At 43.8% G+C, this 24,131-nt stretch overlaps 1 protein-coding gene across 1 annotated transcript in view; it reads right to left on the bottom strand.

Moving 5' to 3' along the window:
• DISP3 (dispatched RND transporter family member 3) overlaps positions 1 to 24,131 on the bottom strand; it is a 105,006-nt gene that overhangs the window by 29,803 nt on the left and 51,072 nt on the right. Inside the window, exons 8-13 of the mRNA XM_078640903.1 lie at positions 20,895 to 21,022; positions 17,666 to 17,833; positions 16,638 to 16,799; positions 14,318 to 14,440; positions 12,787 to 12,923; positions 10,266 to 10,447 (exon numbers count right to left, since the gene is read on the bottom strand). Of these exons, the coding sequence (XP_078497029.1) occupies positions 10,266 to 10,447; positions 12,787 to 12,923; positions 14,318 to 14,440; positions 16,638 to 16,799; positions 17,666 to 17,833; positions 20,895 to 21,022 (900 nt within the window). The remainder of the gene's footprint in view (positions 1 to 10,265; positions 10,448 to 12,786; positions 12,924 to 14,317; positions 14,441 to 16,637; positions 16,800 to 17,665; positions 17,834 to 20,894; positions 21,023 to 24,131) is intronic.

Here is a 24,131-nt window from a genome sequence, read left to right as displayed (position 1 = left end):
GCGCTTAGCGCGAATATCTCCAAAAGTTGGTAATAGGAGATAGCGATGTTAGCGACTGTTTCCAGTCGCGAACATCTTGGCACGTCCACTTTACATGTCATTAGTGATAAATTTCACTGACATGCAAGCGGGGCCCAAGATGGTCGCTATCTCCTACTAGCTGTCGCTAACTGGTGTTAGCGACAGCTAGGTAATAGGGAGATAATTTTATCTCCGCTTTCTTGGCTTTTATAGCCAAAAAAGTGGAGATAAACCCCCTTCATAATATGCCCCTTTATTCGTTTTTAAAGGTATGAAATGGGCGAAGCTCAGCAAGTACATTATTATATAATGAAGAAGTCATAGTGTACCTTATTTTATACTTCCACACACATCAGGCACATCAGACCTGACAATTAACAAACTACACCGAATCCTGCTAATTATTCATAATTGCATGTGTTTAAGAGCGTGTCTTTTAGCAATCAATGTTACTCGTCTATGACATACAGATATGTCTCACATGTTTCTAGGGGAATTATGGAAAGTCTGAATGTGGCAGGTGGGTAAGTCAATGCCTCGATATGTTACCCCACAAAGGAAACAAGGGAACCCTACTCACTACGGAACCAGGGCGCGTACTTTATATGAGAAACAATGGTTCCAGTGGTGCAACAAATGTACAGTCATTCATCAGTACAAAGCATAATATCAATTACAATTTTGAGGGATTTGAGAGGGATGCAAGAGGGGAAAGCAAGGTTCATAACACCAAATTCTTTGTTAACTTTGTATTATTTCAAAGAGAGATAAATCAATTGCATACATTATACACATAGTATTTGTGAAAAGTGCACAGTGTCCCAAGTGTATCTTGAGAACCAAAAGGGCAGTTAAGTGACAGCAGGTGATTTATATACAAGGTTTCTGCAGGGCGTATTTACAAGGAACAGGGAAAAACGACCATGAAAGCAATAGTATCTAAACAAAAATTGTTACAGTGCCTATCTTGAATCATAGACATTGTTTATATGGTTCATTTCCATAAAGCGTCAACGGCGTTTTGACCCGGAACAGGATGACGGGTCTCGTCAGGACCAGGGGAATGAGGGACATCTGGGTGAAGAGAGCTCAATAAGATAGGTGGTGAGTGCCAATCGTAAGTGAATTAAAGGGCAGGTACTTACAGTGACCCGGCCGGGTACACTGTGGTAGTTGCAGGATAGAATTCAGTCTGCCCGCTCGTTGTTCAGGCGCATAGAATGGGCCAGCATGGGGCCGAAGTGATATATAGCGACCCAGGTCGCTCGTGATGCGTTTACATGATGGTAAATGGAGAGTCAGCCAGTGAATTGTCTCGGGAATAAAGCACGATCGCTTCCAACAGTCTGTCTCGCTCTGACTGTGTGAGCCCGGGGTCGATATGTTACCCAGCGGGATCAGATCTTCCTGTGCTCCTGTACTTCTCTGCCGAGTTTAGGGGGATGGAAAAAGGCATGGGGCTTGAAAGACTAAAATTTCGGCGCTTATGCACCTATCCATTGCCGTTTTCCATCCCCCTAAACTCGGCAGAGAAGTCTCTTTCCATTTCTGAGCTATGTCCCTCTTGGCCAGGGTTAGGCCCAGGAACAGGAGGTGCAGTTTATAATGGTTTCCTCTAATCTCCTCCGTGCTGTGGAGGAGCAGCAGTCTGGGGTCAAGTGGAATGGTCCAGGCCAGAACCTGACCCAGGCAGGACGCCACATTTCTCTAGAATAGCTGTATCGCGTCGCAGCGCCACACCGTGTATAGAAACGAGCCCTCATTCTATGAACAACGGAGGCACTGGGGGGACTGGATAACTCCCGCCTTCCACAGCCGGGATTGTGTGTAATATGCACAATGAAAATCCTTAAATTGTATGAGGCGGTATCACAAGGAGACCGCTGCGTGTTGGTGACTAGCTAGGGCCTCGGTTCAGTCCTCATCTGTCAAAGTCGGCACATCGACCTCCCAAGCTGCTCTGGTCTTGTATAGTGTGTTGCGTGTGTGGGTGATTAATGTCTGATACATTTCTCTGATCTTGTGCACCCCCAGGTCCCCCATTAATAAACGGCCTTCGAGGGGGTGGAACTCTGGTAGAGCCTCCAATTGATGGATATGAGGGTTTAGAGCAAGTCGCAATTGTAGATACCTGTGGAACTGTGATTTATGCAGATGAAACTCGGTGTGTAATTGCTGAAAGGATTTAAGGATACAGCCATGCATAATGTCGCCTAAGGTGGAAATTCCAATGAGGTCCCATTTGCAAAAGCCTGTTTGTGTCAGTTGGCCCATCCAGCCCATAGTTTTCACCGTACGTCTCCATAATTGTATGACAGTTTTGCTGGCCGGAGGGAAGGTATCGAGATTTATCTGACTGTACAGGAGTTTCTGCAAAGGGGCGTCTTTCAATGCCAGCCGCTTCATAGCATATGCTGAATGTGACTGAAAGCTGTACCACCACTCGTTGATAACTAGGAGATGGGATGCAGAATAATATGCATATATATCTGCTGCTACAATGCCTCCACAGTAATAGTAACAGCGAAATAGGGCAATATGAAGCAGGATCTTCTGGGGGGGCCACCGGGCTCCAGAAATACTATAATTTTGGCATGCCGCCAGTCAGAGGTAGAATGCGTTGCTCAAGAGCCTCCTGGAGTGCTGCTAATGAATGCGGGCCCAATGTTGGCATATGTGGCCGCAAAAAAATCACTAGGGAATTCTTTGGGACCAGGTGTTTTACCAGGTTGGGTATTAATCAACCGACAAGTGACTTGTGTCAGATGAATGATGCACAAACAAGCAGCTTTGGGCTGGTACATTCTGACCTCAACAGAAAGAATTTAAGGCTGACAGGCAGCTCACCGCCCTATCAGAATGCCTGGCAGCATGGATTGAGTAAAGCTTTACATCTTCGTCTCAGCCAGGCTACGCTGTTGATTGGAAAGTCTGAGGTTCAGCCAATAGATGGCTGGCAAATTGCAATTCAATGTTATTCAATGTACTTGCTGGTACACAAACTTGGCAGTATTCATTGAACCCCCTCAATACTGTGTGATCCAGACTACAGCAATAATCAAGAACGGGTAATATTACTTTGATGCACCACGTCACATCTTTTTGCTGTGAGCTGCAGTTTTTGTTTACTTTCCTCATAATGCTAATGCAGCAGAGTTAAATTGCTTCTAGGAGCAGGGGCATCAGAAGGAGGCCGTCACAACCGTCAATTAGTCACTCAATGGGTGTGTAATAAGAACACAGAGGGACATAAAGACAAGTGGAAGTAGGGTGGGAGCCCACTATCTTACATACCAGTACTCAATTAGCCCCAATGTATCATGGTAAATGCGGTGCATGATAACACTCACTCCAGTAGTAGTCTGTAATTTTCCACCCTTGTTGGTGCAGCATGTGCTGTGTAACTCTAGACACATGTTTCTAGATTAATCCCTTCATCAGTAGAGAGCAATACGTCGTTATGGGAATGCTGGAAATACTGCCAAAGTCTTCTCAGGACGCTGTACCAGTCACTGGGCACAGGTTCATCAACACAAGCTGGAGAGCTTAGTAGGTCAAGGGAGCCTTTTCAAACAGAAGGAGGGAGGGGGCATACAGACTCGCATCCCAGCACTCATTGCCTCAATGCATCATGGTAAATGCAGTGCATGATAACACTTACTCCAGTCGTAGTCTTTCATTTTTTGCCCTTGTTATTGCAGACTGTGCAGATTAACTCTAGACAGATGTTTCTGGATTCATTCCTTCATCAGTAGAGAGAAAAAAGTCATTTTGGGGGTGCTGGAAATGCTGCTCGAAGTCTTCTCAGGTCTCTGTACCAGTAACTAGGTGCCGGCGCATCAACACAAGGTGGACAGCTCAGTAGCTCAAGGGAGACCTTTCAAGCAGGAGGATGGTGAGAGCATACTGCCTCACGTCCCAGCATCCAATTTGTCCCAATGCAGCCTGGTAAATGCATTGCATGATAACACTTCAGTAGCATTCTTGAATTGTTCACTCTTGTTAGTGTGGCTTGTGCTGCGTAACTCTAGACACATGTTTTTTTCTGGATTCATTCCTTTATCAGTAGAGAGCAGTCCAAACAATGGCGTAGAGACCTGAGAACACTTTGGGCAGCATTTCCAGCGCCCCCAAAATGACTGGGAAACCAGTTCTATCTCCTTGAATGCTTGCCATATTCCAAGGAAGCCTTCACCATTGGCGTTTAGCTTGGTACCTTCCAGGAACGGGGCCCAGACCAACCATACTGGAAGTGTCTCGAAGAGACTAAGGCCTAGGTTCAGGGGATTGTGTGTGTGCTTTGTAGAGGTTTGGAAATTCACAAGAAGTCCACATGTAGTCCAAACAGGGCCATCGCAGTGCATATCTGATGGTAATTTTAAAAGATGTATTATTGTGCCTGATTGCTTGATGCTCTTCACATCTGCTTAATTCAGAGGATGTTTATAAGGTGGGAGACCCAACCCACACTGCAAACCAAGCTGCTACACCAGAGAAAGAGAGAAGGCAAGAGAGAGAGAAGAAAGATGCAGAAAGAGAGAGAAAGAAGGAGACAGATAGGGTGTAATGGAGGGAGGGCAAGAGACCAAGAGAAAGAGAGCGAAATACTGAAATCTGAGACTGGGTCCACATTGAGCAGGAATAGAGAAAGGGAGGAACAAGGGTGAGAAACAGAGAGGGAGAATGTGTGTGTATCTCTGTGTGAAACAGAGAGAGAGAGAAGACTGGAAAGAAATACAAAGAGAGAATGGAGTGAGAAGAAGAGCGAGGCAAATAGACTGGTAGAGAAAGAGACAGAATTAAAGACAAACCCCTGAGCCTAACTCAGAGGAAGAGAGAGAATGAGAGAAAGAAAATGAGACAGAGAGAAAAAAAGAGAGAGATAGGCCTGTCCCTGAAACCTACCACCAGACACAAGCAATATGCAGACCAGTGAATGAGTACCTCACAAGAGTCCAGCTTTTCATCCCCGCAGAAGATCTAAACACGAACCAGAGAATGATACAGACCATTGGTCTGGGTATAAACCAGAGAGAGACCAAGGTATGAGCCTAGCATGAGAAACAGACATAGCTATTTTTGATTCTTGAAGCACTGGATTGAAATGCCAACCACTAATCGTGGCACCATGAAACACTTCAATTCAGCTCCTGCTTAGACCTCCTGCGCTGTCTTCACCATTCTTTCCAATTTATACCTCTCCCACCTCGAATCCGATGCCCGTCTTTGATCTGTTGCTCTCTATCTCCCACACCATGTGTTCTATCATCCTCACATACAGAGTTGAGAAAGGTCCAGGGTGTGAAAGGTCGAAGTCAAATATTAAATGAGTGTGAGTAGGGTGACCACCTGACTCCAAGTCAATACGGACACTGTCTCCAGTCCAGGAGAGTGTTGGTATACCCTGCCAGCACTCTCCCAGGAACAAACACATCTTTACTCCCACCCGGATGGGAGAAGTGAAAACAGTTGTTCCTTGTCAGGCCGGGGCAAAGGAGAATGGTGCTACGTTCAGACAGCACTACGATGGGTGCTGGATAGGGAGCCGGTTGGTGCTGGGGGGGGGGGGGGGGGGGGGAGGGCTTAGGCTCCTTCCACAGCCTCCAACTAAGTTTGGATTATTGGTACCCCACGTGCCCCAGGAGGGCACCCACAAATAAAGAGAGTTTCCAGCTCCCGCATGGGCATCCGGCTGGGGCAGCAGAGGCTCTGGTGCTTCCCCCATGGCCACCAACAATGGAAAAGGGTGTGGGTGCCCAGGTGGAGTGAGGAGCATTCCATAATGCCCTGTGAGGGCTTTTAAATTATATTTTTGGGAGCTTTGTGGTGCCCATTGAAGATTTACGGGCATCATCAAGCATTTTTTAATTTTGTGGGTGGCTGCAGGGTGTTGTGCAGTCCCCAGCAACATTAAAGAAAAGAGTAAGCTGCTAAGGTCACTAAATCAATGAACCCCGAAAGCTTACCATATGTTTTTAAAGCTTTCAGGCTGGAGCTGTGTGCTCATCAGTTTGAACATATGACCCTCCTGCCGTTGTTTCTATAGCTACACTTTGTGGCCTGAAAAGCATTTAAAAAAAGACTCAAAGACCTGTTGATTTTTTTAAGGCTTCAATGTACATTCAAGTATTACTAGTGACTTTTTGATAGGAATGATAGGTCTGCTTTATATATATTAATATGAAGACACCTTCATAAAACCAGTAACCCCACTTTTTAAATTGTGGTGTTCTAATCCTTTGGCAAAGTGAGTAGGTCTGCCTAACTTAAAATGACACCCTTTGTATTGTGACATCATATAGTAAGCTGTGCATGCCTGCGGGAGTTTGGCTAAAAGATGAGGTTGGGCGCAGAGCCTGGCAGCAGGCCAAGCCTTGCGGTCAACCCCATGCTGCACACAAATGCCACACAAGGTGTTGGGTTGTGGCCAGGCCCTGTGTCCAAACACACGCTGTACAGGGCCTACAGCCGTTCGCAGAATCTGATTGGCTGCACCAGGGGGGTTAGATGTAAGGCCTGGCCACAGGCCTTGGCTTGTGGCTAACCCCATGCTGCACAGCATCAAAGGCCCTGTGTGGCAGGTGGTTGGCTGCCCCCGAGTGGTTGAAAGCAAGGCCAACCCAATGCCATGCATGACCAAAAGTCTGCATGTGGTGTGGGGATGGCATTACGTATGGTAATAAAATATTGCTTTACTTTAATAAAAAACCTAGAAATTCACTGAAAACAACAAAAGTTAAAGTGATGTTATGCTTAGGTATGGAAAGAATATCTACCTTTACATTTGAAAAAAACTGGAAATTTACTGAAAAAACCAATGGCTAAAGGGACGTAATAGTTAGGTGAAAATGTCGGTAAAACAACTATAATACACCACTGAAATTCACCAGTTATAGTTTTCTTAAGTTGCTATAATTCATGCCCTAAATTAACTATAACTTGTACCCTCACCCTAACTGGGAAGGGTATGCCCAAACATGGGTCAGGTGATCACTGCACCACTGGATTCAAGCTAGCCTGGGTGGTGAAGGATGATACCCCAAAACCGGTCCCAGGATGCTTGTTTTATGGTCCAGTGAGAACCTGGCTTGGCAGTTTGGACTGGACAGTTCCTATGAGGAGCAAGGTCAAGACTGAGTTGCCTATGACTGGGTCCAAACTAGGGTGGGCTGATGGTAAAAAAAATGATGGGTTAAACCCAGATCTGTTGACTGGGGTGACTGTTTGATTAATTCAGCATTCCGTCCATCATCTGTTCTTTTAGCATATGTATTAGCTTCTAGTAGCTACCAAAGTATATCCATGTATTGGAAGCCATTCCCCTGCCTTGTGTAAGCTACAGATAAGGCCTTCCCCTAGATACCAACAGAATGAGGCTGACTGAGTGGACCTGAACTGCATATGGGGCTTTACTAACTTTTACAATGTTTTTAGCTTACATCTGTGAGGACATGACTGGTTACACATTCTTTGACAAGCATGATAATGGCACTTACAGTCTAAGGAGCTCACTTACAGCCTGGAGCGTTGCCCATCAGCACACCAGGTCAGCTAAGACCTTGGTCTCTGCTCCCCTGGCAGAGGAAAGCCCATCACATTTGGAGATATTAGCTAGATGTTGGGCTTTCTATGCCTTTATTTGAGCCACCAGTGCACCCCCGAATGCACTGAACGTTGTAGAATGGGCACCATATTTGAAGCACTCACTTGGCAAAAGTTTTTTGTCTCCTAAAACAAACCACCAGAGTGAAAATTTATTTTTAGAAAACAAAAAATCATTGCCCAGATGCGTAGGGAGCTTTCTTCCACATTGCATTTTTCCCCGCACCTGCAGAGCAGAGAAAACAAATACTAAATAAGGTGAGGTGACCATCACTCACCAAGACCTGGCAGCCCAGTAGCAAGGACTTTTCTCCCAGCAGGTGGAGGCTATTGTGTGTTCGCCCAACGCAAATTAGCCAGCCTCATTTAGAAGTGAGTGGAAGCCAACAGCTTGGTGCAGGACCAGACTGGGAACCCAAAGCAGCCCTGGCAAATTTAGTCAAACTAATACAGTGAGTCGCGAGTGCAGGGAGCGACTCTGACTACTACAAAGGGGGTTTTTGGGGGGTTCTCCGCCCAAGAGAATTTGGGAAAAAATGGTGCATTCTACAACACATTTGTCAATATATATTCAAATGTGTTAGCTTTTAAAGCATAGTAAATGATGACCTTACTGTGCACCAGGATATGACAATCTTTATTGGGCTCTTCAATGATTCCCTCATTATCACCCTTCAACAGTGCCTCTCATCTCTCCATAGCCCCTATCTTACATGTATTTTATATGTTGTATAGCACCTCTCATACCAGTGTAGGGTGTTGGAGCACATTAAATCACATACACATACAGAGACAATGAATCATACATGTGTAAATCAGTGTATAGAAAATGTTACATAAGGCAAAGGGGACTACAAGGTGTAGGATTCACATGACATCGATCCTGGTAAGCACTTTTTAAGAGTGCTTGGTCTGGATAGACATAAACTCAGCATTCAGAACATAACACAGTAGTTAGGGTTGACTTTAACAATACGATTTTTTTTCAACCCAAACAAACCTTTCTTAGCTACATCAGGATAATGAAAGACTGGGAAAAAAATATAACTTTCTGACCTGTACACTGCAGCTTGCGAGCAGCTCTTAAATTGCAGTTTATGGTCACTGTGTTAGATTGCGATTGTAACTTATTAACGGCACAGTAACAAAACAATCTCTGTGACAATAGCAGTAACCCACTGACCTATGCACATAAAATATTGTTCTTTGATATGCATGGTACACGTTCTTTGCAGCAGGCATATTTGCCTTCTATGTTACTTTAGATGAGTCAAAACTGCCACTAGACAAAACTCCCATTTCTCTCCAGAAGGTACATTAATTACCAGAGTTAACTTGACACTTTTACTGTTGCCCGTAAACTGCTGATTAAACAAGGAACTCTGCAGTGCTTTTAAAACTGCTACACTGCTACAAACCCAACCCCCACTTACAAAACCGTCTCCCCACCCTTCCAGCCTCCTGCGGAAACGCCTGATTCCCGGTACGGCCATTACGGCCTTGGTATTGTAATGGAATAGCATCACCGGGCGATACCATCAAAAACCTCTTATCTGGTGGCAAATCAACCACATGCCTGCCTTGTCTACTCAGTGGCTAGAATACTTTCATCAATATGGGGCACTCTTACATGGTGAGGATCTCTAAATATGGCGGATGGTCCTTGGCCACACCAAGTGGCTGGTTGGCCATCCATGAATCTTCAAATGAGCTCCTAGCTCATAACTGCGGGGCACTGTTTATCCCACTACCCTAAGAGATTCCTAAGCAAATGATGAAGCCCTCTCCGCATGCCATACTTTCAGTGAAATCAGAAAATGAAAGCTCAGCTCAGGGAATGAGGCACTGCCAATCAATCATTTAACATTGCCAGCTTTGGTCCTCCTACAATTAAATTGAAAGCTCAATCTTCACATCACAAACAGATCTCAATCCAGTCATAAGGATGAACTAAAACAGAACACTCGAAAGACATCATAAGAATACTCAGGCTCAGACCTACGTGGAATCCTGGAGACACACGGAAACATACAGTATGTTCCAGAGAGTCCACGGTGCATTGAGACAATATTAATTTTGCTCAAATGCATGTAACATAACATAAAATGTTAAACGTTTCAACACCAGGGACTACTCCAGTGCTCGCCAGAGGACTGAAATTCATATGATTACGTTTTCAGCAGGTACTAATCCTTAAACCGCAAATCAGACACCATTAATCCGAAGTTATTTCTTTGGAGAAAGTTCACATATTCATGATGTGTCGTACTTTTAATTGTTCTTTTACTGTTTTACAGTTATTCCTTTGCAGTAATATCTGTCACTGTACACTAAGCTCCCATCTGTGTATTGCATACTTGCAGGTCCCTGTATCTGAAAAGTCATGGTGAAGCATGCAGTGACCTGCAGATCATGACCTGTCTGATTGTCTCAGATTTCCATCCTTCAAGAGTCAGTAAATTCAATGTATCATCCTCCCCACCTCACTTTGTGATCCATGGTTACACCACTCCCTCCTTATTTTACGCCCTCCCAGTTTTTCAATGCTTCAATCAAAGTTGCCCAGTGATGGTACTCAACCAAAAACACAGCTAGTTGCTAATCTCTGCAGGAGCGGGTTGAAGAAAAGGACCTGAACCTACCGTGTTTGAGGCTGCTCTTTATCTGCTCCAAAGAAGCTGAAGTCGAACTTCCATCCTCTACGGCCGTCGCAGACTGACGATGTAATCATCCACTTCTTGGCACAGGTCTCCTTGGACCGCCCTACGGTGGACACACAAGCTGTCAGCTTCTTGGTGAAGTTACCCAAAGGAACTCTATACACCTAAACAATGGATTAATGAAAACAGGAATTGAGACCCACAGCACAACAGCTGCCCCTGTGCTTAACTCACAGCTGAACTCTTCCAATGTGCCCTTTCCACAGTTTGAATCTACTGCTTGATTCTCTAACTCTGCCCACTCAACAGTTAGAGAACTGTCCTCTTCTCTCTGCCCATAACATGAAAGCTACCTGACTTGCTCAGCTTATAGAAAGACATATGTTTCCTTCAAAACTCTCTGATGTGTGCAGCCCTTAGCTGTACTGTATCCAACATGAGGTAAATCATCCAAGACCCACACAAAACCTTAGAATACATCAAAATCTATGAGACTCCCTTTAGTGAACCCTTACTGGACCCACCCAACACGTCAGGAACCCTATCAGATACCATAACTAACTCATCCGTTACCTGGGATACCTCATCATGAGGTGCACAATTCAACACTTTAGCTAACCTACACAAGTAAACTGCAGTACATCTTCCAAACAGGAGATACCTAACCCAACAGCAGAAAGAGACCTAGTCAACCTTTTGGACCCTGAGAAACTACACACTGGGGAGATCCCACACAATACATGAGAGCAAATCTTACACCTGAGATTCCCTCACTTGGCACCCCATCGCCTCTGTCCCACACTTTATACAGCCCTATAAGCACATTATTTAGCTCATCCAGTGCAGAGGCGCTGAATCCCAATGTCCTCCTACCTAATTCCTTTGCACTTAATTTGTAGGTCTCCCCATCCAAGGTTGATCTACTGAATCCACTAGACCCTCCGACTTCTACCAGACCTGACAGCGCTGTCCACCATCATCATTAGTCTTTCATCAAAGCCTGGCCCTCTTCAATAATACGTTCCAAGCCATCCTTAATGGTGATTATCATCCTTTGTGCAGTCCTCTCAGTGCGAAAGGTCAGCAGCTGTGCAATCTTCCCAATGGAGTAACCTATCAGTGCTAACGAACAATAAGTGAGGGCTTCCTAATAGAGTACCCTGGCAGTGCTTTAGGATCCAGCAGTGTCAGCTTCCTATTTCAGTATCCTGTCAGTGCTATAGAACCCAGCAGTGTCAGCTTCCTATTGCAGTACCCTGTCAGTGCTATAGGATCCAACATTGTCAGATTTCTAATGCAGTTTCCTTTCAATATGTTAGGGACCAGAAGTGTGAGCTTCCTAATGCAGTATCCTGTCATATAGGATCCAGCAGTGTAAGAATCCTACTGTAGTGTCCTGTCTGTGCTATAGGATGTAGCCTGATGAGTTTCGTAATGCAGTATTATGTCAGTGCTATAGGATCCTAGCAGTGTGAGATTCCTAATGTAGTACACGGTCAGTGATATATGAACCATAAGTGTGATCTTCCTAGTGCAGTATCCTGTTAGTGAAATAGAACCCCAGCAGTGTGAATGTCTTTAAGCAGTGCCCTGGCCTATACTAGTGTGAGTGTGAAGACAGTGTAATAGGACTGTGGCACAGTGTTAAATGAAATCAATGCTTTCTGACATAGTGTCAACTCACTCTAGTAGAGTACAATCAGTGGTCCCATAGCCCCTGTGGTATGCGCGCTACTGAACTCCAGCAGAGTGAGCTTCCTGCAACAGTGCTTAACATTCTGGGCCTCTAGTAGTGTCAGCTTGTGCCAGCAGTGCCTTGCCAGCCTGCAAGTTTTGTCAGTATCCTGTAGTCAACACTACAGGACCCAATATCCCGCTGTGAGTGCTCTCAGTGCAAGCTTTCTCCATTCAACTTAAGTTTTGCCTAAAGTGGCTAAACTTGGTGTGTACTTACTTCAGGGGTCCCTTAAGTATAAACTTCCCATAGCAGTGTGCTCCGTGTGATATTTCTTCCACCCTGTGAGCCTCCTACGGGGCGCCTTAAATGTGCTGTAGGGCCCAAGAAGTGTGAGTCTTCTCCCAGTAGCAAGAGTTTATCCTAAAGTGCTCTGTCAGTGTTAAAGGACTCTGACAATGATAATCTGCTCCAGCAGTGACTGTCAGTGTAGCAGGACCCCAGTGGTGCAAGCCTCTTCCAAGCTATGTAATCTTCCTTCAGCAGTGCCATCATTAAAACATTCCTGCAGCATTGCCTTGTTAATGCTACAGGACTCTGCCACCGTGAATATCCTCTAGCTGTGCCCTTTTAGGGCTGAAGAAACCTAGAAGTGTGAACTTTCCACCAGCATTGCCCTCAGTGAAAGCCTTATCCAGCAGCGCCCACAAAAGGAAGATCATATCTCCTCAAACATACATATCTATACACTAAAAAACAGCATGTCACCATGCACCTCAGAGGTCTGGTTAAAAATTTGCTCTAGCAGCACCTGATCCAGCATCTCACCTGGAATGGAGGTGCCTCGCCAGTTCCTGGAAGCACTGGCTGCCACGGGGAGGGCAGACTGGCATTAAGGGAAAACCTGTAGAGCGTCATGGGACCATCACCTTGGCATCTGGTGGTGAAGAAGGTGCCCTGTGGATCTAAGAAACAAGAGAGAATCAGACCTCCATTCAACGGTAACACATCGCTCTCCCCTACACCTGACCCTGCACTTTAAACAACAGACTTCCTCCAAAACAAGTACCTCTAGTGTATTCCACACATCCCCTGGACACTAAAGCTAACTGAGGTTTTATCCAGCTTGAACCATCAGTTGATAGGGTGAGAACTTGTATGTGTTGGACATGAAACATTTATTGTGGCCATGACATTATTTTGGCTGTCACGTGTAGGGTGTTCACCCATTCCTTTTCTACATGCGTATGAGTAACAAAACCCATGTGAGATCAAGGAGGTGGAGATTGACACAACCCAATGAGCGGTAGAACCCAGACGCGTCCTGTCCAGAGCACAGAGGGTAACAGACTTGAATTAAAGTCGGGCATCTGTGCAGCCACTAGGAAGACTGGCTACCAACGGGTAACCACCCGCAGACATATGGTGTATATATGATGTACTTGTTTCTTAATGAACCCCAGTTCCTTTAGCAGGGCTGTGGAAGGGAGATGATTCAACCACAAGCTCCAAATGTGGTTAGCCCATGGTGAGGGTTAATCCTCGCATATAATCATTTCAGTGGACCCAAACTGAGTCATAAAGGATGTCCATGGAGGGAGTGTAGGAGCAAGAAAGCTTGAGTAAACTCTAAGCAGGTACCTGACAGCTTGTAGATTTTATATCGCAATCAAGCAAGGCGATTCATCGGGGGACTCTCAGGCTCTGACAGTCACTGGGCATTGTGACAATGCAAGGGCACTGAGGGTCAGCCTGAGCAGTGGCCATTTTAAACTAAGATGCTACTGGGTCCCATCAGCACACAGGGTGATGTTAGAACAAATCAGCCATTAAACCCCAATTTGATTCTGGTGCAAAAAAGATAAAATACTCTGTTTAAACCTCCTTTGTTGTATGTTTTGCTGTGTTTAAATTACATATCCTGCAATGGAAGTACATTCAGTGGCTATTTCCGAGTGTCCCTTTTAAAGCTTGAGTAAAGCTTGTCAGAAACAAGTAAAAGAGAAGTTTGATGGACGTGGTTCACTCAAGCTTTAAAAGGGACACTCGGAAATAGCCAAGAGAAATTGGTCAGTGAATCACTAGGTGGCTCTAGGATATGAATATTTGACCATTACAAATAGACAGTCTAAAATACTCTACCAATTATTGGAGAATGTAAACGTATATAATCACTGAAAGTGGGTGCAACAAAATACTTCCCTCCAACTGAGCTGTGGCCCTAATCATATCTTTAGTAGACGTATACTCACTTGAAGTACTCCAAAACATAGAACTGTTGAACCCCTCCTCCCCATGATGCACCCCACCATATTCACCACCATCACTGTAATGTGCAGATCCCACCAGTAGCACTCACCTGCAGGTTCCACCTTGGCCATAGCAGTATGGCGGCCCCACGATAGGTTGAAACCTCTCTTCCTCTTCTCTGATGATGTCCGGATGTTGTTTTGCAAAGTTCGTGACTTCTCCTGAAACAAACCTGCCCCACAAGGTCAGTCAGCAAGAGGGAGTGCACCACAGACTGTGAGGTCTTGTTAGTGGACATGCAAGGGATTTAGGGAAAGTTAAATTTTACAGTGCTTGAGAGACATTCAAGAGGTAAAAGTCACCAGTAGTAGGTAATGATCAAAGCATTTGGTATTGAGTAAAACAGTGGGCAGGGGAATGTATCAGGACAGTAAGAATAAGTTACTACATGAAAAAGAGTAATAGTAAATGAGATTAGGTCTGGCTAAATGATTGAAAGAGAAGACGTGTTAGATGCAATAGATGTCATTTAAAGGGGCTGATGCAGTTTGAGGTTTGGCAAACTCAGGTTGCCATCTGTGTTCCCATCTGAACATTTAACATGGAATACCCTGAACATTCACATAAGCAGTTAGATAGCACTGTCTTGAGCAGGTAACACAACACCCCTCAGAATTAACCTGAACAGGTAACATAGGAAATCCGAAGAATACTACTATTAACACCAATGAAGACTAAGGGCCTGATTTAGATCTCGACGGACAGGTTATTCCGTCACAATGGTGACAGATATCCTGTCTGCCGAAATATAAATTCCACAGGATATTATGGGATTTATATTTTGGTGGACGGGATATCCGTCACCATTTTGACAGAGTAACCCATCTGCTGAGATATAAATCAGGCCTTAGATCTATTTAGCACTTACCTAAAGCAGTAAGAAATGAGATATAATCAGAACTCACTCAAGCACATGACTGATTTAGTCATGACACCCAAACATGTGTGAAATGTACTTAGTACTCACTTGGACAGGTAATATAAGGGATAAACTGAGCACTCATCTGAACAGGCAACACTGACTTTACTCAGGACTCATGAATAGTTGTGAATACATCTGTTCACTACTCACATGAACAGGTAATGCTTGATCCTCCCACCATCGCATGCAAAAGTGACTTTACATCCACGCAGAACCCACCTGCCAAGATAACACACACAATGTGCACAGCACTCATTTGGACAGGAAGCATACAAAGGATATTCTGCACTGTCTTAAGCAAGTGACATCAGATCCACTGAGCACTAATCTAAACAAGTTAACAATACATTCAATCACCACCCACCTTAGCATGTCTCACTAGATTCACTAAGCACTCAGCTGTACTGATAATATGAGATCCACTTGCACTCATCTGTTCAGGTGATAGTAGATAGTAGATCCACTCAGAATACACATGAAAGGGTAACCTACAGTACCACTTAGCACTGAACTGAAAAAGAAGCATAAGGACCTGTGGGCATACTCCACCGCCGCACCTCTGCACAGCCGAGACTCGCTGCCGCCCACCCGCCAGAGTACACGTTACTTGTAGTCTGGTGGGTGGGCAGCATGACGTTCCTAGGGCGGTGTCTCTTTCAAAGGCCGCAGGGCACCGCAATGGGAACACCTCGCAACGTTCCTGCAGGAACTGTTGTGCATACACAAGGGGGACACATTTTATGCACCCCTGTGTGCATCCACAAGCGGAGGAGGCATGGGGGCCCAGTAGGGCCTCCTCTGTTTCCTCTCCGCCAGGGTCGACATGGGGTAGAAACATCCATGTCACTGCCGGCTGAGAGAAAACTCGTAATTTCCTCAGCATTCACCTCAGGAGGTAGCACTGGCTCCCTTTCACACTCACCTGAGTAGGACACAAATTGAATCTGCTCTGCAGGCAACATGGATTATGCACTTAGCACTTACCCCATAAGGCAACAGAGGAGATATCTTCAGTATATAACTTAACAAGTACAGCTGCACCCAACAGACAAATCTCCCCTTAGCACTCACCTGAGCAGGTAACAAAAGATTCACTCAGTGCTCACCTGAATAATGAATGTTAGGTCCTCATCACTCATGTGAGCTAGTATCACTGGATTCACTCACTACAACCCTAAACATGTAAGGCTAGAACCTTTTAGCATCATATGTGAATAAATGGCATAGGAGATCCCCTGATCTCCCTCCCAGTCAGTAATCTCAGGAGGAAACATAAGCAATCTTCCTCATTATTCACTTCAGCAGGTAACAGAAGCAAAACCCTAAACATATATACGAACAAGTAAAAGAGTTCATTAACTGAAACCCTCACCTACAATGGTAATATTCAATATCACATGCTTAAAGCGTGCATGCAGGTATCACACGGGTACGCGTCAGCACTCACCTGAGCAGGTAACGCAGGAGATGCCTTCAGCACTCAGGTTATACTTGAGGTCTAGAAGCACTTGTATATTTGTATCAGATCTGAAGAGAACAGGCGCTCGGCTGGCTGGACGGAGATTGCTCGCAAATAATATCGAGAGGGCCAGGACCAGAAAGAACAACCCTAAAAGGAAAGAGCCATCAGTGAATGAGTGGCTGGAGAGTGATGGGAAATGAATGGCAGAAGTCAGTTTAGGGCAAGGAGAGACCAAGGAGGGAGCCAAGAGAGCACAAGGTGAGGGTAAGGAGTGTGTTAGAAAAGGACCAGGGGGCATATTTACAAGCACCTTTCGCCACAGGAACGTCAATTTTAAAGACGTTCTTGTGGTGATAGGGGCTTTGCCTTATTTACAAGGTGGCGTTAGGCCACTTAAAGTGGCTCAACACTGCCTTGTGAATGCTTTATTTCTCCTCACTTTTGCTTGAGCTGCATTGTGCAGCACACATAGAAACAGCAAAATGCCATAAATGATTCTTTATGTGCAGGAAGGTGTCCCTTCTTGCTCATAAACAGTCATACCAAAATGACGATTTGCAACTTCTATGTACATAGAAGCTACAAATCGTCATTTGTGAATGTTTATGTGCAGGAACGGACACCTTCCTGCACATAAACAATCATTCCCCCCCTAACACAGGCACCCTTGCACTATACAAGTCTCACAGTTTGAATCTTACACTCCCCTAGCCCTGGTTTGTGTCTCCCGAGCACAATGTGCTGATGGTATACTGTAATACTTAAAAAGCCTTAATCAATAACCATCTTGTATTTGTGAAAGGAAGATCACTTTCTCTTCTCATATCAAAATGAGGTGGCTTCATTTCTTGATGTGCACATCCGTCAAAACAATTCTCTATCTGTGATAATTTCCTACTATTTGAACGTTTGTCAACTTGACTCTACATTTTTAGCAGCTTCAATTGAGCACTTGTCTTATACAGCTTACAAAATAGATGAATTAATGGTGCAAATTATTTGGCACTACTTACCTACAGCAACCCACCGGCCCTTCACCGTTGACCACAAGACCCAGTGATGCAGCAGATCTTGAAGCTGTGAGACCATAACTCGATCCATCTGGCTTCTCTTCTCCAGCTGCTGCGGAATCGTCTCTGGGAACACTGAGATCAAGGGCACATCCCCTACCTCCAGGGCTGCTGGATAAAATGTACAGTCAGGAGCTAACACGGTACAAAAGAAACAGAATTGAGGCAGATCACTTAACAAGCTGCATTTCTATGGAAGTCAAGACTCCCCTTAATGGGATCTACCCGTATGATCGAAGGCTATTTTTCAGGTGTCCACAACTTCCAAGTGCAGCCTGAATCAGGTAGCCAAAATGGAAATATGATATAATTAAGCAATATTTATGCAATGTAAAATGGCTCAAGTACTTGAAACCCCACTATGCTGATTGGCTAAGATACACGAAATACCTCATTGTAGCATGGCTCAATTGAAAAAAACGATTTGGTGTTATTTGGTTTAATTGGAAAAGCCCACAATATAAAGTCTCGCATTTAAGCTTGGCTTCAATGCACAAACCTCCATAGTGCAGCCTGGTGCATGTGCACAAAACTGCCTTTGTAGCATTTTCTAAGTGTAGAACCCCTTAGGGTAGTCCAGCCGGCTTCACAAACTCTCTCAGTGTAGCATGGCAGGGATAGATAAATCTCACAATGTAGTCCTGTTCAAATGTATAGAATAGAACTCTGACACAAGTGTAAGAAGTCATACACTTGCTTCATTGTGGGATTCAAGAGCAAAATACTCAACCCTGCTGCCTGGCTCAGATGCACAAAATCTGACAATGTAGCGTTGTTTTAGGAGAAAAAAACTCCCTCATCCAATCGGAATTCTATATAATTTCGTACTTTCGATCAACAGATTTAAGGTCTTTAACCCTTTCACACTGACACTTTCTTGAAATGCTAATTTCTCGAAAACTACATAACAGATTTACAACAAATGAAGAAAAGCCATTTTCTCCGTAAAGTTCCACTTTCGTCGCAGGTTTGGTGTGATTCCATTCAGCGTTATTTCTATATTGGAGATCAAAGAATCTTATCAGAGCTAAAATTGAAAAAGTTACTTTTTTGACCCATTCCTTCTTTTGCACCCTCACCCTCTTGACGGATCTGCCTGAAACTTGCCACGCAAACCCAAATTGGAAGAACTTTATTTGTAAAGGTTTGTGCAGATTCGTCAAAGTTATAAAGAGAAGAAAAATGCTTTTTAAAATGGAAAGTTTGACCTAACTATAACAACAGAGGCACTGTCACAGCATCTGTAATATATCATATATATGCAGTGTGTGCTGCTGTGGTATTACTGAATCTGCTGATGGTTAAAATATTAAAATAATGTCATCTAAATATTATATGTTTCAAATGAGCTAATATATATATTTACATTAATATATGCTGAACACAGGTATATTTATGTTATGTTAAACAATTATGTAACTGTACAGTAAACTGCATTTAATCTGTATGATCAATATTTGTTTTTGCAAGCCCAATGCCACAATCCATTCATTCCAATAGGTTTGCAGGAGACCATAATACAGCTTCTTTTAAGCATGGTACACATGTACAATTTCATGAGTGTTCAATGAGACATGGATTGATTGTGTGTGATATTAGGACCTGACAGAAACAGTTGAAGTCACAGGAATTGGAGAGAAGGAGTGACGGCGGAACAAAATTACAAATTAAAGCAGAGCACTCCAATAAGACTGTGAACTTTTCAAAGTTAAAAGGTTGGTCGGTTCCAGGCTGAAGAAAAGGCATTATTTTCTGAGCTCCAAGCACTGAAGCTGAAAAATGTTCAGCATAAATGGCTTCTATTATTGGTGTGCGCTGTCATTGCAAGCTGAGGAAAGGTCAGGAGAGCCATAGCTCATTATCTCTGACTATTGAAGTTCCAACTCTGACAAAGGAATGCCAGCTTGTCAATGTTATATCGCTTAAAGATACACAATAGAAATATATTTAATACTGAAATGGAACATACTAAATGATGTGTAAAAGCCTGCACAGGGAATGCAGACTGCATGACAGCTAAGTAAATGCAGGAAGGCTGAAAAGACATTTTCAGGATTTCACACTAGTGTTATAAGAGTATATTTAAAATCAACTCAGTACTGAATATTTTACAAGCGCTTTTACTAAATCAGTGGCTACATGAAAGCCAAATGCTCTACAAGCCCAAAATAAGCTTGCATCAAGGAAATACACAGTTAACCACATTAACATCTAACTGAACTACAAAGTATTTAATATGAATGAAAAATTAATTTAATTAGGAATTCTAGAAGTATCGAAAAGAGTAAGTATATTTTTTATTACACATGGCTGCACATTTGTTTATGAAATGTTCTACTTTAGTTAAATTACACACAGGGGTTGACATTAGCATTATTTGTGTTGAATAATATCTACACTCATTTTCATACAGCAGCAGTGTACACACTCTTGACAAGATCCTGTTAATATTAATATTTCTAGACTGTTTACTTTATTCTTCATTACAGTTAAGATGGAGACACAACACTACACGACAATTTTGAACTTACATCATCCTGTTGTTTGATGTGCAGCTAGACATATGTATTGACACATGCCCTCAGCTTAACTCTTCTCTTGTGAGGAGGGCTCGAGTCAACTTTCCCACATGTAACACATAGCTAAGATAGTTAAACCCATTCTTCTGTTGATATATTTACCGCTCCAAGACTTATGTTAAAAGGGAGAGGTTCTAGATGGAATGGGAGTTGCGAGATGGGTGGCTTAGCATTCTTATGTCCCAGATTTCTAATCCTACTGTGATTTTGCTCAGAAATACTGAATATACTGCATATTCAGTCACTACTAAGAGAACCACTGATCTATTACACAGAGGAAAGAAACATAAAATGGCTTTGTGCAAAATGCAGAAAGAAATAAGTACAATTAAATAATGGAGGTTATATGTTCTTGCGCAAAATAATAATGAATGTGCTTTGTGCCACAAGGCACATCTCCCTAACAAATTATGAGCTCAAAATACACTTAAGGCTGCAGAAAGGGTGCTTTTTGGGCCCCGTATTCTTCTTATTGTAGCTGCTGGTGTTTCAGCATGTCTGGGTGTGAAACCTGGAATGCTGGAAGGCAGACTCTCTTTGTGGCCTGCTCCTCTGAGTGCCATTTTTGCGTCTGGTACATGTACGGTCCATACCTGTCTCATCATCCGCCGAGAGGAGGGGGATGTCATCATCCAGGTAGTGGATTCCAGCATGGATGGGCAGAGATCCCTGATCCCCCGCCAGCCGGGGCTCCCTGGCATTTAAACATTTCTGCTGGCAGCTGATGGAAGAAGAGATCCAAGTTTAACATGAGGCATAATTGCTGGTATCTCTTACCACAGACACTCCGTTCAGAACCATTTATACTAAACGACTTGTGGTATTTTAAAACTTTGGTTAGCTGTGAATAAACCTCTCTCGTTGCATTGGCTCACAACAAATTAGATTTTAAAAATGTGGGTATATAGGGAAGTTAAGCCTCCCTTTCCTATTCTGCATCTCTCGTGATTCTATTCCACTTTTGGGAACTGCAAGCAGCACAGCCAAGGGACACTGGGCCTAGGTGAGGCCATATGGGAGATGCTTATGCCAACAGCCACAACAGGGGTGCTCAGGTCCCTTGGCATAGCAAGGGTGCGGCATAGTAAGGGTGCTACACAGTCACTAGTGTTGTAGCCATACTACATGTTGTAGATACAAGCGAACAAAGAACGAAAATCTACAACTGTAGGTGGCAGCAGTTCCACTCTGATTTATTGGTAGGTTTTCCTCCTTGATGCCATATGCCTAACCGTAACTGTGTGACCTTGTCCTCGAGGTAGTAACCTACTTTGAAGTGTATGTGAAGACATCTTGGTGGGTAGCAGTCCATCAGTAGCTTTTGAGGAAACCATTGGCTATATTTAGTGGTGGCATTTACTGCCCCATGTGAATCCATACAGTCAAATGTATAGTGTTGTCAATTTACCTGAAGTGTGTGGGAAAATGTCTCTAGTAGAACAAGAAATTCCTAGAGGAAAACACCAGTCAGTAGCTCATCCATGGTGCTTTGAGTAAGACCATCTCCCAAATTACGTCTGAATGGAGAATTTATGAATATAAATGATCTTCCTCTGGAGCTAATAGGCTGGAATATACAACGTTTCGAGTCAAGCCAGATCCCTCCAAGGTGCCAATTAAGACACCCAAGAAAATGCTTTCCACCGTGGCAGGCCAGAGAATTTTAAACTCGCTAAATGTTCTTTTGTGATTAGGACCTATGTCCTTCCCCTCAGGTCTCTAGCCTGGTATAAACATTCGTTTGAATCCCTGTGAAACCCTGAGACCTGGAGATCACAAAATACTGTAGACTTGGAATGATGCCCATTTTTATTCCAGCTGAGGACAAGATCTATGACGAATCCTGACCCCTGGACCCCGGCTCGCTTCTATCTGCCTGCTACATGCCTGGTGAAACGAGAAACAAGAGTCAGCTGAGGACTAGACTTACCAGCAGCCCCATCCGAGCATCAAAAGGGACCAACCAGCTAGACCCAGAAGCAGGGGGAAGGTGAACCAGCAGGAGTGTGATCCAATCTTGAGGGTGCACTCTCACCAACACAAATACAAATAACTTTTCAATTAGACGTGGTGACATCACATATCCTGGCAGATGAAACTCCAGCTCGGCCAAAAAGACCCATAGGAAAGTCTTTGCTTTACACACTTCCCCATTAAGGATGCCTCCCTGAACTACCATTCCCCAGCTGACATACTACCCATGGAGAGCACTGAGCGGGGGCCAGTGACCCTACTATTGCAAGAGGTCGCTCTGGTGCACTACAGCAAAATTGTTATCTCTATTGGATGATAACTAGAACTGTGAAGTTGGAAGGACCTTAATTGTCAGGGAAAAACGCAACCAAGACCATCTAGATTTAAGCTATGACCTCACAGGGGCCTTTGACTATAACCTCTTAATAGCTCACGATGCCACCGGGGCCATGAAAATCCAGACTACTGTTATCAGGCCCAGGATGAGTTCTTGTGGTGCTAAACCGCTAAACCTCTCAGCATACCAGAAGAACCACTACAATTTGAGGGTGATAACCAGGAACCAAGTTGTTGTGCCTCCTGTTGTCCCTAGTAACAAGTTCAAAAACTCCAGGAGGTCTATGAATATAATCAAAAAGTGACAATAAGTCCTGCTTATGTAGAAATGAAGCAACTGATTTAAAGTTCCACACATCTATGAAAATCTGAACCAAGAGGTCTCAACCTCATATGGTGAAAAGCAACCAGCAAAAAACAAAAAAAAAGCTCTTGATATCTCTACCACAGTAACCATTGGGAGTCATGGGAGCTCCAGAAGCCAGTTTAACCACCACAAGTCTTGTTTGGCTGGTCGTGGGCAAGAAGGGAGAAGATGCAATACCAATTTTGAAACTTCAAAAAAGTTCTCTACAACCTACAGGATCTGTACGTAAAGTCTAACTGGTTGGCATTTCTCCTTATCCTAGTCTGACAGTCTGTGTATCTAAGTCGGTCTTTCACTTGATGTAATTGTGACTTGGGCATTGCGATTGTTTGCCCAAAGGGAAATGGAGCAGGCGCCACAGCAGTGCATTGAGGGAAGACATGACTTTCACATCACGTGGGGAAAAGGTGGGCAGTTACAACTCTTCTAAGAGGCACTGCAATGAGCCTCTCGCAAGAGACTCCTGTGTGCTGATGATTCCTAATAGGGTCAGCTAAGACAGGTGCACCTGTTCAATGGCTGGCGTCAGTCAATCACTGACGTTGCCCACTTGGACACAGACCCACAAACTGGCTCATCTGGGCAATTTCATCATCTCATGCACACACCTTAGTAATAGTATTGAATCCAACCACAATCATCATAGAAATAAAAAGTTGAAGATAGTTACAGTTTACATATACCTCAGCTGTTAAGCTGTTAAGACACACACATAAATAGCAAGGATGAAGAATACACGTCAGGTGTGGTCATAATATTTTTAGCATTCTGTATGAATGGCCACGTTCAACCCAAGAAATCAGCACTGCAATTAAGCAGTCAGAAGAATATGCTAATATGCCACTTAAACATAGATGAAGACATCTGGAAAATCTAAAATGCTCAAAATGTATGTTTAAACACTCACAAAAGAAAAATAAAACACCCACAGACTCATTTGCAAATATTCTGTCACCGCACACAGAAAAACATTCTACAAAAAGTCGCTGCATGACACCGAACGCTAACAAAGAAAGTCAAATGTGCCACAAATGTGCGTAACAAGCAAGGCAGAACATACATTAAAGGGGGACAATACCTTTAATTAGAGAACCTTTCACCTCACAATTAAAGCCCAACAAATCACAATATGGTGTGGATGGAGACACGCATT

This window comes from Lissotriton helveticus, chromosome 5_1 (assembly GCF_964261635.1).
Source record: "Lissotriton helveticus chromosome 5_1, aLisHel1.1, whole genome shotgun sequence".
NCBI classification, from domain to species: domain Eukaryota; kingdom Metazoa; phylum Chordata; class Amphibia; order Caudata; family Salamandridae; genus Lissotriton; species Lissotriton helveticus.
This window is presented reverse-complemented; position numbering and strand designations above follow the sequence as displayed.